The following is a 13,222-nucleotide window of genomic DNA, read 5'->3' as shown; positions in this document are numbered from 1 at the left end:
TAATAATTCAAAACAGACTAGTATGCTTACATATCAGTACTTATAGATTAGCTATTAGTAGTGGTGACCATAGAGGGATTCTACTTACTGGCTTGCTCTCAGGCTGATATTCAGCTACCCCTTTCATGCTGTCTAGTCTTCCCTGCCTAGGGGTGGTGTTACTCACGGTAGGCTGGGTCTTCTTACATCATTTGGCAATAAAGAAAATACTCCCACAGGCATGACCACAACCAGAGCAATGGAGCCAATCCTTTAATTGAGGGTCTTTCTTCCCAGGTACGTCAAGTCGGCAACCAAGAGTAGGCACTGGCGATGCCTTCTGTGGTTAGGAGGTTTGATGGTGTTGGTGGCATTTCTGGAAGAGACTCTCTTTCTACCCCTCATTTGTCAGCAGCGACACAGTGTTTTTCTCACACACCATCGCCTGCACGATCTCTTTGAACACCATAGATAGAAAGCTAGCTTTCAGGACTTGCAACTGTGCAGTTCTTCATAAATACCCCACGCTTAACTTAATATACCGCTACCCTTGTCATGAGCTTCTTACTAACTTACATCACAGGCTTACCATTGTAATTTCATACTGATGGAATCCGAGGCTAGTCTTATGCTTAGATATGAAGATAACAGATTAACCAGCAAAAGAGGCAAAGAAGAACCAGGTGTTGGGAGGGAACTGGCATCCTGGCCATAGAATGTACCTGCTGGTGCAGCCGGGCTGCCTCGGATTTGTTGATCTAAGTGGCCTAAGATTCCTATCTGTGTGTGATGCTGTGGGTTTATATCTCAAAATCACTAATCAGCCCAGATTTCTACTTCCTTACTCTCTTGCCTGTGTGACTTTGAGTCACCATCTCTGAGTTTCTGATCTCAGGTCTATAACTATGAGGAGAAGCTGCAGGGAGCAGAGAGAACTCCCACCCTCAGGAGCCCAAGATGTGGGTCAGAGGAGACAATTGCCAGGATGTGCATACAGGGAGGGCAGAGTCTTCATCCCAGAGAAGGAGGAAAGGACAGTGCCCAGCAGCTACCTCAGAGTCTCCTAAGCTTCAGACTTCAGGACTCCCCATTTTGGGAAGAGTAGGCATGAAAAAAAAAAAAACCAACAGGATATTTTCCCCTTTTATTCATAAAAACAAATTTGCAACAATTTATTAAAAATTGATACCATGCAGTGGGGCGAGAGAAACTCCTCATTTACATTTGATTCTGCCAGTTCCGGTCTAATTGAAAGCAGTCGTGTGTGTGTGTGTGTGTGTGTGTGTGTGTGTGTGTGTGTGTGTGTGCACTAGCGTCACTGGAAGATGCCCTTGGGCGGAAGGAAGCCTCTAGGAAATGGACCGTGTGTTTGCTGCGTATAAAAGAACAGAACCAGTAGATAGCCAGAATCACTTTGTGGGGCTTGTTAATTGCAGAGAAATTAAAAAAATGTGGGTGAACCTACAGGATCAGTAGACAGAGATGTATCTTGTGGGTTAACCTAGAAGACAGAGCACAGTTCGGAGTCACAAGGGATTACAGACGCACGCTCACCTCTGACAATCCAATACTTTTGTTTTTTGTTTTTTTTTCCTGCTATGCTGGAGTAATATTTCTACAGGTTTTTTTTTTGTCTGTATACATTATGTACAGTTAATTATCTCTTTCCCTTTGAAAAAAAAATTAACACAATCTTTTAAATGAAATTTGGTTTTGGTGAAGTCGAAAAAGCAAGGAATACTGGTTAACACACACAGTGAGTGACGACACGGAGTTTTGGTGCCTAAACAGAGAAGGACATCAACTTGACTTGTGATGTGTTGACATTTTTCCCCCCATAAAAGCTACAGAACCTCCGTAACCTCTCTTTGAGGGAGGGGAGGGAAGAGCTATGTGACATGAACTGGGGTGTTTCGAAATGTTGTCGATGGTGATTCCCGTGGGCCCTTTTGTCACAGCCTGGTGGTTGACAACAGTGTGTTCCTGACTGCAGTGGTCTGGGAAGAGATTATTGCCTGCCTGTTGAAGCTGCCTTTAGGATTTCTTTAGGGAGTGAGCAAACCACTCATTTGTGCAGACGCCCCTGGACGGTGCCCTTCAGGCCCTTAGTGAAGAATGAATCTATCAAGGAATGTCAGAAGAGTCCTGAGCCTGCCTCCGACTGGGCTGTTCTGTTCCTAGGTAGAGGCCTTACAGGAAGTTTCTCTGGGCCGCACCGCACCCCCACCTTGTGGGAGGGCTGAAGGTCATGGTCATTACTAATACCTCACAGGTCAGAGCTGCTTCACAGTGCAAAGCTTTCCTGGATGGATGAGATCAAGTGTTCATCCTCAGAGTGACCCTGTGAGGTAGGCAGGATGGGTGTTTTTTTCAACCCCAGTCTGTTACAGAGGGGAAACTGAGGCTCAGAGAGACACTGGTGACTTGCCCAAGGTCACGGAGAGAGTCTGAGGGGACGGAGGACTCAAATCCAGGTCTGACTCCCAGGCCGGTGCTCTTTGGGGTTCAATTACAAGGGAAGTATGTTGTGATGGATGAGAACCAGCCTGCTGACTGACCACCTCAGTGACACCTTAGGTGGGCACTCACAGGTTGGGGCTGGAGGGGCACTGGAGGGCTACCTTCTGGAAGGGAGCCCTGGGCCAACAGCTCTAACTCAGGAACACAGAGATGACTTTTAGCAGAATGCCCCTAATTCACTTTGGTCAAAAACAAAGTCAGTGGGGGAGGGGGGGAATCCCAGCAGCCCTTGGGCCCCCATGGGAGAGGTTAAAGTGCACAATCTTTCTTTATCGTGTTTTCTGGGAGCAGACATTCCATGATTAGCTCAAGTGGTTCCCCTTATTACCGGGAACCCTAAATTTGAACACAAGGACATGGCCGACAAGGTGGGTGCATGACAGACTGTCAGTTGCATCCTGCAGAGCATGTCTGCAGTGCAGTGCCCTGAATCCCCACAGTCCCCAGAACGGGTGTTATTGTGTTAATGTGTGGCATTTATCAGAGAGTAACAAACATCTCTCTTCTGATGGATGTCCCCTGGGAGCATGCGCAGCTGCCTGCTGTGGTCCCCCAGCCCCAGGGCTGTGCCTTCTGCCCTTCCTGCTGACTCCCTGTTCCAGGGAGGCTGAAGTGGGCTGGGCCAGCTGCTGGGGACCTGGTGGCCCTGCTCACCTTCTCCCCCAGAGTGGAGAAGGGCTGGTGTGTGGGGCGGGCACCACCGATGACGTGTGTGCAGAGTGCAGAGGGCCATTTCTGCAGAGCCCTTGCTCCGGCTGCTTGGCGAGGATAGCTGGAGTCTGAGGCCTCTCTCCTTTGTCTGGAGTTTGATTTGTTTTTTGCAAGTTTCAGACATTCCAACTCCTCTTTGTTTGCAGACGCCAAGGAGAAGTCATTGCCATTCTTCTCGTGAGAGTAAGACCGTCACAGATAAGGCTCGAGGTCGGTGCCGAGTCCCTCTCTGCCTGAGCGCCATTCCAGCAGTCTGGAGAGGCAGCATGGTGCCCAGCTTCTCACCGGGTCAGTGTGCCAGTGGCAGGCGCCTTGGCCCAGCATGATGCTGTCCCGGGGAGGCCCCGGCCCCAGGCCTCCCACTCCTACAGGCCCGAGACCATGACTCGGAAGGAGGGTGGTACATGTCTGTGGCGAGGGCTGGCGGTAGGGCTGACACAGGGGCTGACGCAGCTGGCGTCCACGCCTCCAATGGATGGGAGGTAGGCGTGATGGAGGATGGGGAGCTGCAGAGACAGCCGGCGCTGGATGCTGCAGAGAAGACAGGGGGAGTTAGTGAGGGCTGGCTGCTCTCCCGAAAGCTTCTTGCTTTTATTTTGGCAATAATAAATAAATAAATAAATAAATAAATAAATAAATAATTCTGAGGGTAGGAGGTCGTGTACCCTTAAGTCCAAGATCCGTTGGTTCAACTGTTTATGCGCTTCTTCAGACATGAAGCAGGCATTTGACCGAGGCTCACGGGTACCTACTATTGGAAATAGCCAGGAAGAGTGCAGGAAAGATTGCCTCTTGCTACCCCCCTATCCCCCCACCAAGGATGACCGATTAAACTATCATGGCAAAATTAGGAGGATCCAACCAATGCTTCACACCACTCATCTCAAGTTACACAAACCTCGGTGTGATGTGGTTTTCAATCCCCGCCCCCAGCTGCCTGTTCCCTCCTGGCCCTCTGCCACTGCTGAACCCAGAAGCCAATTCTTCCCAGCAGGATCCTCCCTGGCTTTTCAGGTTCTTTGGTGATTAACCTTGTCTTCCCTACATTAGGAGGTCACGGGGGGGGGGGGGGGGGGAGGAGATGGGGGAGAGGACACACCCTGATGTGGCTGTGACCTTCAGCACCCCCAAGATCTCTCCAAATGCTCTGGGTGAATGTCTGTCTTTCCCCTCCCCCCCCAGATCCTGCCCTCTGGTGGCCAATTTCCCTGACAACTCATTTGGGGTGTTCTTCCATATCTTTGCGTTTGTGCTTCCCATCTGGAATCCTCTTCCTCTGGAGCCCATGACCAAGTTTACGTATCATCCTCTTTGTGATACTTTCTCTGGGAGTGAGCCCCTTCCTCCTCAGAGTCCCCACAGCTCTTGGAAACAAGCCAGAGGCAGCGCGGGACTGAGCTGGGAGTGGGAGGAGGTACTTGCATGCTACCGATGGCGATGGCGGAGGGATAATAAGGGAAAGGGTGCTGTCCTCTGGCTCACTTCTCCTGGCCATTAAAGCCTTAAATGACCGTCAAGTCAGTGAGTGACTTTAATATTTAGTAAGGCTATTTATAGGGAATGTGTCAAGGGGGTGGCTTCTTGCTCTCAGTGGCATTTTTGCTGGATTTTCCATTGCAGTGTCTCTCAGGTGCAAACCAAACCAAATGGAGATTCTCACAAAGGAAACCAAACCAAACCAAACCAAACCAAACCAAACCAAACCAAACCAAACCAAACCAAACCAGGAATCAGAGAGCAAAGCATTGCTACCCCTCCTAAGGCAAAGGAGGACACAGCTGCTCTGTAACTTGTTAAGGGAAACACCAGCTAAGCGGAGCCTTGGTGGCTGGGACCTTGCCTCTGTGGAGCCACAAGGCTCTGTGGTGGAGGCACTCAATGCCAACACGGTGTACCCCAGAGTTTACTCAGAGTTTGATGGTTTCTGAGATGTGTTGTTGCTTATGCAGTATACTCCTGCCCTGAAGGCTCAGAAAAACTTCTCAGATCCATCAAAATTCACAAAAGAACGTGCTGGGCATTTGTAGCTGTAATTCCATGCTGAGAATCAGCTGTTGGCCTGATAGGTTCCAGGGACATTCTAAATTCATAGGAAGAAAACCACCTATGGCTCTCCTTGCTGAGAACAGAGACAGTGGAAGGAGCCTGGGACCAAGTCACCTTCCTCCCTGATGGCTAAACTGGCAGCTAGAGCTGCATGTCTTCTGGCTTTTGCTTTAGGGTTTCCCAAAACTCCTGAGGCAGCACACTGGAGAGGAAGCAAGCTCTCTCTCTCTCTCTCTCTCTCTCTCTCTCTCTCTCTCTCTCTCTCTCTCTTTCTCATTTTAGCCAAAGTATAAATAAGTCCATTTTCTGTTACCTAATTTATATTTCCTAATTTCTTTTGGGATATAGGGAAACTAAGCTGGCCAGGGTTGGCATTTGCTGGGTGGATACATTGTATGGACTGGGTGACTTTGCTAGTTCCTCTTTGCTTGTCACTTCCCAGAAGCCAGGTCAGAGTTTATATATCTGCCCACTGCTTCCAATAAGCTGGAATGAGCTAAAGTCTGTTGGGGAGAGCTGGGATGTACAGGTCTTTGATTTCTGCTCTGACCCATCTTACTTAAATCGACAGCCCCGTCCCAATTTCATTTCACCTAATATGAGCACATGGTCCCTTGCCTTTTAAATTAAGTAGTTAGCCTGCTAAATAGAATGGAGACTCTTTAAGGTATGGGCAGGATGGGAGGAAGGTATCTCTGTTTTGGACACTTCTGTGTCCCCCAGCATCTGTCTGACACTAATAGACTTCAATTATCACTAAGCACATGAGTCTCATAAAGTTACAGTTTGCACACAACAAAAGCAGTGTGTTTTGGTGGAGAACATTTTATGGTGGATTTGGTGTTGGACAGCACCGAGTTCAAATCCTGCTTTCTGCATTCGAATACTGGGCAGGCTTGTCTGGGTCTTCTCCCCCTTTTGGATATTAGTTTCCTTGCCTGTCAAAGGAGCATCATCTTAATATAGTTGCATCCCTGGGTCACGCAGAGCTCGGATGGAATAGTAGCTGTGAAACTGATGTGCATGTTGGAGACAGCTGTACAGGGGCAGTGTGCTCTTGAACATGGTTCTTCTGGGGAAGGTACTTACTGCTCTGGGGAGTTGATGTCTTCTATGGGGTCTTTGCATGTTCTCGAGGCCTCTGTTGTGTTCCACTGGAGCTGGGGGTTTTGATCGAGGTGATTTTTTAGAATGGCCTTTCCTCCATCTGTGGAAGACAACACCATAACTTTTGTTAGTTTTTTTTTTTTTTTTTAATAAACATCAGTGATGAGATCTTGAGGATGCTGTCCATGGAGTATTAGAGTCCATGATTCCTCTTCATTCTCTGAGTCAGAGTCTGCCCCTCAGCCCATCTGGACCCACCAAGTGAGCTGAAGAGCAGCCACCCATGGACAATAGCCAAAGGCTGGGAAGTGTGCAGCTGGCCTCTCTTCTTTCCATTCAAGGGGGAAAAAGGCAGGTAGGGATCAAGCGGACCATTGTGGGCCATGTTCTTAGCCTGAGGAAGTCTCACACTAAAGTCCTCTTTGGACATGGGTGTCTAGTGAGAAAGGGGAAAGTCCTCTATGGTATGTTTTGGATAAAATTCACAAAAAATAGATTGAATAGGAGTAGACTACTGTGGGGCTGGTAGCGATTGTTGCATCTTTACTGAGAAGCCTGGTCAGTGTTTGTCAACCATGTCAATAAAAGGCATGTGTCCCTCACCCAACAGCATTAAGGATTGAACTTACCTTGTGCGTGCTAGGTAAGTGCTCCAGTACTTAGTTAGAGCTGGTTTTTTTTGTTTGTTTTGTTTTGTTTTTTGTTTTTTGTTTTTTTTTTAAATAAAAGGGCTCTAACTTTTTTAAAAATTATTTTGTTTTATGTTTGTATCTCTGTGTTTGCCATGTACATGTTGATACCCAAGGAGACCAGGGGAGGCCACCAAGTCCCTTGGAGCTGGAGTTACAAGAGGCTGTGAATCTCCTGTGGGTGCTGGGAATCAAACTCAGATCCTCTGCAAGAGTAATAAAATGTTCTTATCTGCTGAGCCATCTCTCTAGCTCCTGCAGGCCTGCCTATTTTTATTTTATCATTCTAAGACAGTGTCTTACTATGTTGCTGTGGCTGGCCTTCAGCTTGTAATTTCCCTGCCTCAGTCTTCTAAAGAGATGGGATACATGTATAACTCTGGCCAGAATTTCTGCTTTGGGAAGTATCCTAAGGAAGAAATCAAGGCATGAGCGAGGACGCGCACACAATGCTCAGCTCAGCCTCATGCAATATTGAGATGTTGGTGCTCGTCTGAGTCTGCCCAGCAATAAAAGTTTGTAGACTCCATTCAAGAGAATTTATGGCCACATATCATAGCCAAATTAATCCCTACTCTGGCTTCCAAAACATCTGGAAACATATGTGGAGTCTGCATCCCTCTCAAGAGATTGGGGTTGTCTCTGCAGGGCTGCACACTGGTTCTTTTGTTTTGTTTTTGCTGCCCCGGGGGATGGTATAGGTATGTGATTTAGCTGCCCTGGGAGATGGTATAGGTATGTGATTTAGCTGCCCTGGGAGATGGTATAGGTATGTGATTTAGCTGACCTGGGGGGATGGTATAGGTATGTGATTTAGCTGCCCTGGGGGACGGTATAGGTATATGATTTAGCATCCATTAAAGTGATCCCCATTATTCATGACTTCTGCATTTGCAAACTCCTTTACTTTCTCAAATGGACTTGCTACCCTGCCATCAACAATCTAGATGCATCTTGGTCATTTGTTGATTGCACACAGTGTGTGAAGATGTTGGCATGTGTGTCAACATGTATGTACCTGGCATGTATGTTCCAGCCTGAGGTATGCCTCTCTATGTGCAGCTTCTATCCTGTTCTAGCCCTGAAGTTGCTTTAGTGATGCTTGACATACTTTTGCTTTTTTTCTATTATAATGGTCCCCAAGTGTAGTGCTGACTGTTACTGAAACACAGGTGTCAGGCAAGCTTCTGTCAGACACAAGCTAGAGGGTTGCTGGCTGCACACAGTGTGTGTTAGGAAGGTGACGTGTACAGAACAAACATGTACAGCAAGATATTGATTGGCTGACAAAAATACTAACCTGGGAGGAGCTGACAGGAGTCTCACCTGGTCCTTCCCTCAGAGCATCGGTGTTTGCCAGTATTCAAGGTGACCTTACAGAACATAACTACACCAATGCTGACTAACAAGAATCAGCTGTATAGGCCCAGTGCTGTGGTTTGAACATGTCCTTTTAAGTTCACGGTTTTATTTCTATTAATTTATTTGAGATGGGGTATTATTATGTTGCCCAGGCTGGTCTTGAATTGCTGGGCTCCAATGGTCCCCGTGCCTCAGGCTTCTGGGTTGCTAGAACTACAGGCACATACCTCCGCACACAGAAATGTAATGGGTGTGTTAGCTGGTGACGTCAGAAGATGATCAAATTCAAGGGTGGACTCCTTAGGGAAGGGTTTAGTGTCCTTCTAAAGGGGCTTGAGGGACAGGGTTTGAGCCTTTTCTGTCCCTTCCACCTGTGAGAAGACTGTTCTTCTCTTCCAGAGGATGAAGTGGTCCAGACCATCTCAGAAACAGAGGCAAGGACCTCTCTAGACATTGAGCCTGCCAAGTCCCTCACTCTGGATTCCCACCTGCAGAGCTATGAGAAAATACATTTATGTTATGGCCTTTTTCCCCCTCCTTCACTCCCTCTCTCCCTCCCTCCCTCCCTTCCTTCCTTTCTTCCTTTTTTCCCTCCCTCCCACCTTCCTTCCTTCCTCCTTCCTTCCTTCCTTCCTTCCTTCCTTCCTTCCTCTTCCTTCTCCACCTTCTCCATCTTCTCTCTGTGTGTGTTGTGTGTGTTGTATGTGTGTGTGTTGTATGTGTTGTATGTGAGTGTGTTGTATGTGTTGTATGTGAGTGTGTTGTATGTGTGTGTATGTTGTGTTGTATGTGTGAATGTTGTATGTGTGTGTGTTGTGTTGTATATGCGAATGTTGTAAGTGTGTGTGTTGTATGTGTGTGCACTTACATTGTGGGTGTCATTCCTCAGGCACCCTGTTATATACCTTTGCTGTTATTCCTCAGGTGCCGTGTACCTTCTACTTTTTGCTTGTATTCTTTGGGATAGAGTCTTTCATCGGCATAAAACTTGCCCAGGAGGCCTAGTTGACTACCTAGGATGTTCCTGGGGTCAGCTTGTCTCTGCCCCTCGCTGTGCTGGGATGACAGTCTGTGCCCTGACACTCGGCTTTTCATGTGTGTTCTGGAGATTAAACTCAGCTCCTTCAGGCACTTTACCAGCTGCACCATCCCCCAGCCCCTATTTCTGTGGCATTTGATTGCCAAGATTGTGTTATTTAGTTATAGCAACACAAAGATCTATTATACATAGACTGAATGCCAACAGCAGAAAGTGGTTCAGAGCAATGTCTACTTCAAGCAGCTATATTTGAGATCTTTCTTTTTTTCTTTTTTTTTTTTTAATTAGACTTATTCGTTTTATTTTGTGCACGAGTGTTTGGCCTGCATGTATATCTGTGTATCATCACATGTGTGTTCGTGCCTGTGGAGATCAGAAGAGGGCATTGGATCCCCTGAAACTGGAGTTGTGGATGGCTTTGAGCCATCATATGGGAGCTGGGAAATCAAACCCAAGTCCTCTGTAAGATCAACAGCTCCTCTTAACCACTGAGCCAGCGTCTCTAGTCTCCCACCTGTTTGCTTAAGAAAGCTCTATGAGTTTGAGACCTGCCTGGTACACAGAGTGAGTTCCAGGGCAGCTAAGGTAACATAGAGAAACACTGTCTTGAAAAAAAAAAAGTCAAAATCAAAATCAAAACCAACCAACCAACCAACCAAAAACAAACAAACAAACAAACAAACAACCCACCAAAAACCAAATTAACAACAAAAAACAAGAAAACCCTCACCAAAAGCCCCAAACCAAACTAAAACCAACCAACCAACCAACCACCACCACCATCACCACCACCAAACCCTCAAAAACAATATATAGTTTTAAAAATCAGCATTTTACTATATAGCTCAGGCTATCCTCAAACTCTCCGTGCTCCCAGTTTCTGTTTTGTATTAAACCAAAAAAGACCTCCCCCTTCTAAGACTACTTACAGACTTACCACTTGGTTTCACCTAGTACTTCCTCGTTTTCACTTTCTATATTGGAATCTGTGTCCATCTGGATATTAGCATTTATGTTACAAAGTACAGTACAAAGTGAAGTTCTACCTCTGTCCTTCCCACATGGCTACTCACTTAGCCCAGGGAAGTTAACTGAAACAATCTCCCTCCACTAATCTGAAGTGCTTTCCTTTGCAAAGCTGTAGATTCTGGCATTACTAGGATAGTCAGGGTCTCACTATGCAGCTCTGGCTGACATACAGCTCATTATATGGGTCAGGTTGGACTCTAATTCACAGAGATCCGCCTGCCTCTGCCTCCAGAGAGCTGGGATTAAAGGTATGTGCCACTATGCCTAGCCCCAAAGTAATTTTTAATCCTTTAAAATTCCTTGTACCTATTTCAATTTAAAGATTTCTTTACAATCAACATTTTATGTAACACACACACACACACACACACACACACACACACACACACACACTGTGTATGTCTCTGTGTGTGTGAAACTTCTAACGACTGCACATACCTATAGTCCCAGCACTTGCAGGTGGTGACAGGAAGAGCAAGCATTCAAGGTCATCCTTAAACTGACTATGTAGAAAGTTCTAGGCCAGCCAGGCAGTGGTGGTGCATGCCTTTAATCCTATTACTTATGAGGCTGACACAGGCAGATCTCTGAGTTCAACAGCCTGGTCTACAGAGTGAGTTTAAAAATAAAAGAAAAAAATACTTTCGTTGATTTAAAAATAGATTTTTGCACACACTGGAGGTTGGACCCAGAACCTGGAGCATGACAGGCAGGTCTTCTATAGTGAGCTGCAGACACAGCCCCTAAAACAACTTCATAGCAAATGACGCATGTATGCTGACAAACACCAAGCTCCAGGGAAGTGCTAGTGTACAGTGAAAAGAAAGAGAATGCTTGCATACCGTGCTCTGCAGCACTGAGCCTTTCCATCAGTACATGGTTGACAGCTTGTTTGTTCTTTCTACTCCTTTAAAAACTGTACTTACACAAACACTCACATATTGCTGCATGTCCTCCCCTGCCCCGTGTGTGTGTGTGTGTGTGTGTGTGTGTGTGTGTGTGTGTGTATCATAATGCTGGCTTCTTGCACTCCAGATCTAACTCACAGTTTTTAAAAAATTTAAAAGAGATTTATTAGTGTGTGTGTGTTTGTGTGTGTGTGTAAGTTTATGTGCTCCATAGGTATGCAGATACCCAAGGAGGCCAGAAGAGGGCATCAGATCCCCTGGAACTGGACCTATACATGGTATGAGTTGCTCAGTCTGGGTGCTGTGAACTGAACTCAGGTCCTCTCAAGAGCATTAGTGCTCTTAGACATTGAGTCTCCTTTGCAGCCCCTTTAACATGATAGGCAGACACTCTGTCATTCATCCCATTATCTCTTACCTCACCTTTAAGTGGCTGTTTGACCATTTATTACTGATGAAGTCACTTTAACTGTGTACCTGTAAGGTAGCAGTGGTCTTTCTCATCTACCAACAATGTTACAATGAGCGCTTAGGTGCCCACAGGAATGCATGTTTTTCTGGGAAACTGATACCTCAAGAAGTTGAATGCTTCACATTTGGACAGGGCCAGCCTGACTTCCAACGTCACAGGCGAATGTCCTCTTTCATATGTCCCACCTACACTGGCTTTTGCTAAGAGGTAGATAGAGAGTGGCCCATGTCACAGTGACCTGTTCTCACGTGGTTGGTAAGAGGGGCACCATTGTAGCATACCCTCATGATCCTCCTGTACACCTCTGAGATGCTTCTAAAAGTGTGAAGTAAATATACATCATCCTCTGTGGTCCAAAGAGGGAAGTAACACTGGGACACCAGCTGTGCTGTATACAGGCAGACATGGCGTCTGAGGGTAGAAAGTTGAAGCCCAGGGCTGGGGATGGGAGGAGATGACTCTGCACAGATTCAAAGCTGTAGGCAGGAGATGAAGGCTTAGGTCCTTCAGCTCTGTTTGTTTATGCTCACGGCTTCAGACCAGCCCCGTGCTGGACCCTGCCTCTTCTCACCTGTGCTCTCTGTGAAGTTGCCCAGGTTGAGGATGTCATTGAGTTCTTGGTAGTGATTCTGTTTGATGTACGTGGTCTTCTCTGGTGTGTCTTGTAGCTGCATGGTGACTTCTTCCAAGTCTTTGTCCAGCTGGAAGACAAGACTCCATCTGAGACCAAGTCCCCAGTCCCAGCCCTTGGGGTTCGACTTCTGCATCCCCCACAACCCCTTTTGGTGTTTCCAGACAGGGTTTCTCTGTGTAGCCCTGGAACTCACTCTGTAAATCAGGATGGCCTAAAACTCAGAGATCTACTAGCCTCTACCTCCAGGATGCTGGGGTTAAAGGTGTGAGGCACCACTACCCGTCATGACCTCTGCATCTAGAGAAGGACTTTGTTACACTCATTCAAGCAGGAGCTGAGCTGAGCTGGACCAGGGGTTGCCAGTCACATGACCTGTCTGGGCTTGAGCCCTGAGTAGGTCCAAGCAAGACCAAGAGGCAGGGCAAGGAGCAGGGATAAGCAGAGAGGCCAGCTCAGGCCAAGGGGAGACAGGCTGTACTTCCTGGCTCTGTCCTGGGCTTGTGAGTCTCAGACTCTCTGTAGCACAAAGACATCACAGTACCTGCCTCCTACGATGGATGGAGACTCAGTGAGATGATGCATGGGGCGTTTATCTCAGAGCCTGACATCCGGAGGGAACCAGCTGCTAGAGGACTATCAGAACTATCATGATAGCTACCCAGCAGACCCAGCCGGGAGGCTCACAGGCAGAACTCTGCATCTCTGAGCCTTATACTATCATACAGG

General features: G+C 47.0%; 1 protein-coding gene across 1 annotated transcript in view; it reads right to left on the bottom strand.

The window, feature by feature from the left end:
- Nucleotides 1-1,109: 1,109 nt before the first annotated feature.
- Gabbr2 (gamma-aminobutyric acid type B receptor subunit 2) overlaps nucleotides 1,110-13,222 on the bottom strand; it is a 326,221-nt gene continuing 314,108 nt past the window's right edge. Inside the window, exons 17-19 of the mRNA XM_034503281.2 lie at nucleotides 12,434-12,563; nucleotides 6,346-6,463; nucleotides 1,110-3,741 (exon numbers count right to left, since the gene is read on the bottom strand). Coding sequence (XP_034359172.1) covers nucleotides 3,576-3,741; nucleotides 6,346-6,463; nucleotides 12,434-12,563 — 414 coding nt within the window. The 3' untranslated portion in view covers nucleotides 1,110-3,575. The remainder of the gene's footprint in view (nucleotides 3,742-6,345; nucleotides 6,464-12,433; nucleotides 12,564-13,222) is intronic.

Source organism: Arvicanthis niloticus, chromosome 5 (genome assembly GCF_011762505.2).
Source record: "Arvicanthis niloticus isolate mArvNil1 chromosome 5, mArvNil1.pat.X, whole genome shotgun sequence".
Lineage (NCBI taxonomy): Eukaryota > Metazoa > Chordata > Mammalia > Rodentia > Muridae > Arvicanthis > Arvicanthis niloticus.
This window is presented reverse-complemented; position numbering and strand designations above follow the sequence as displayed.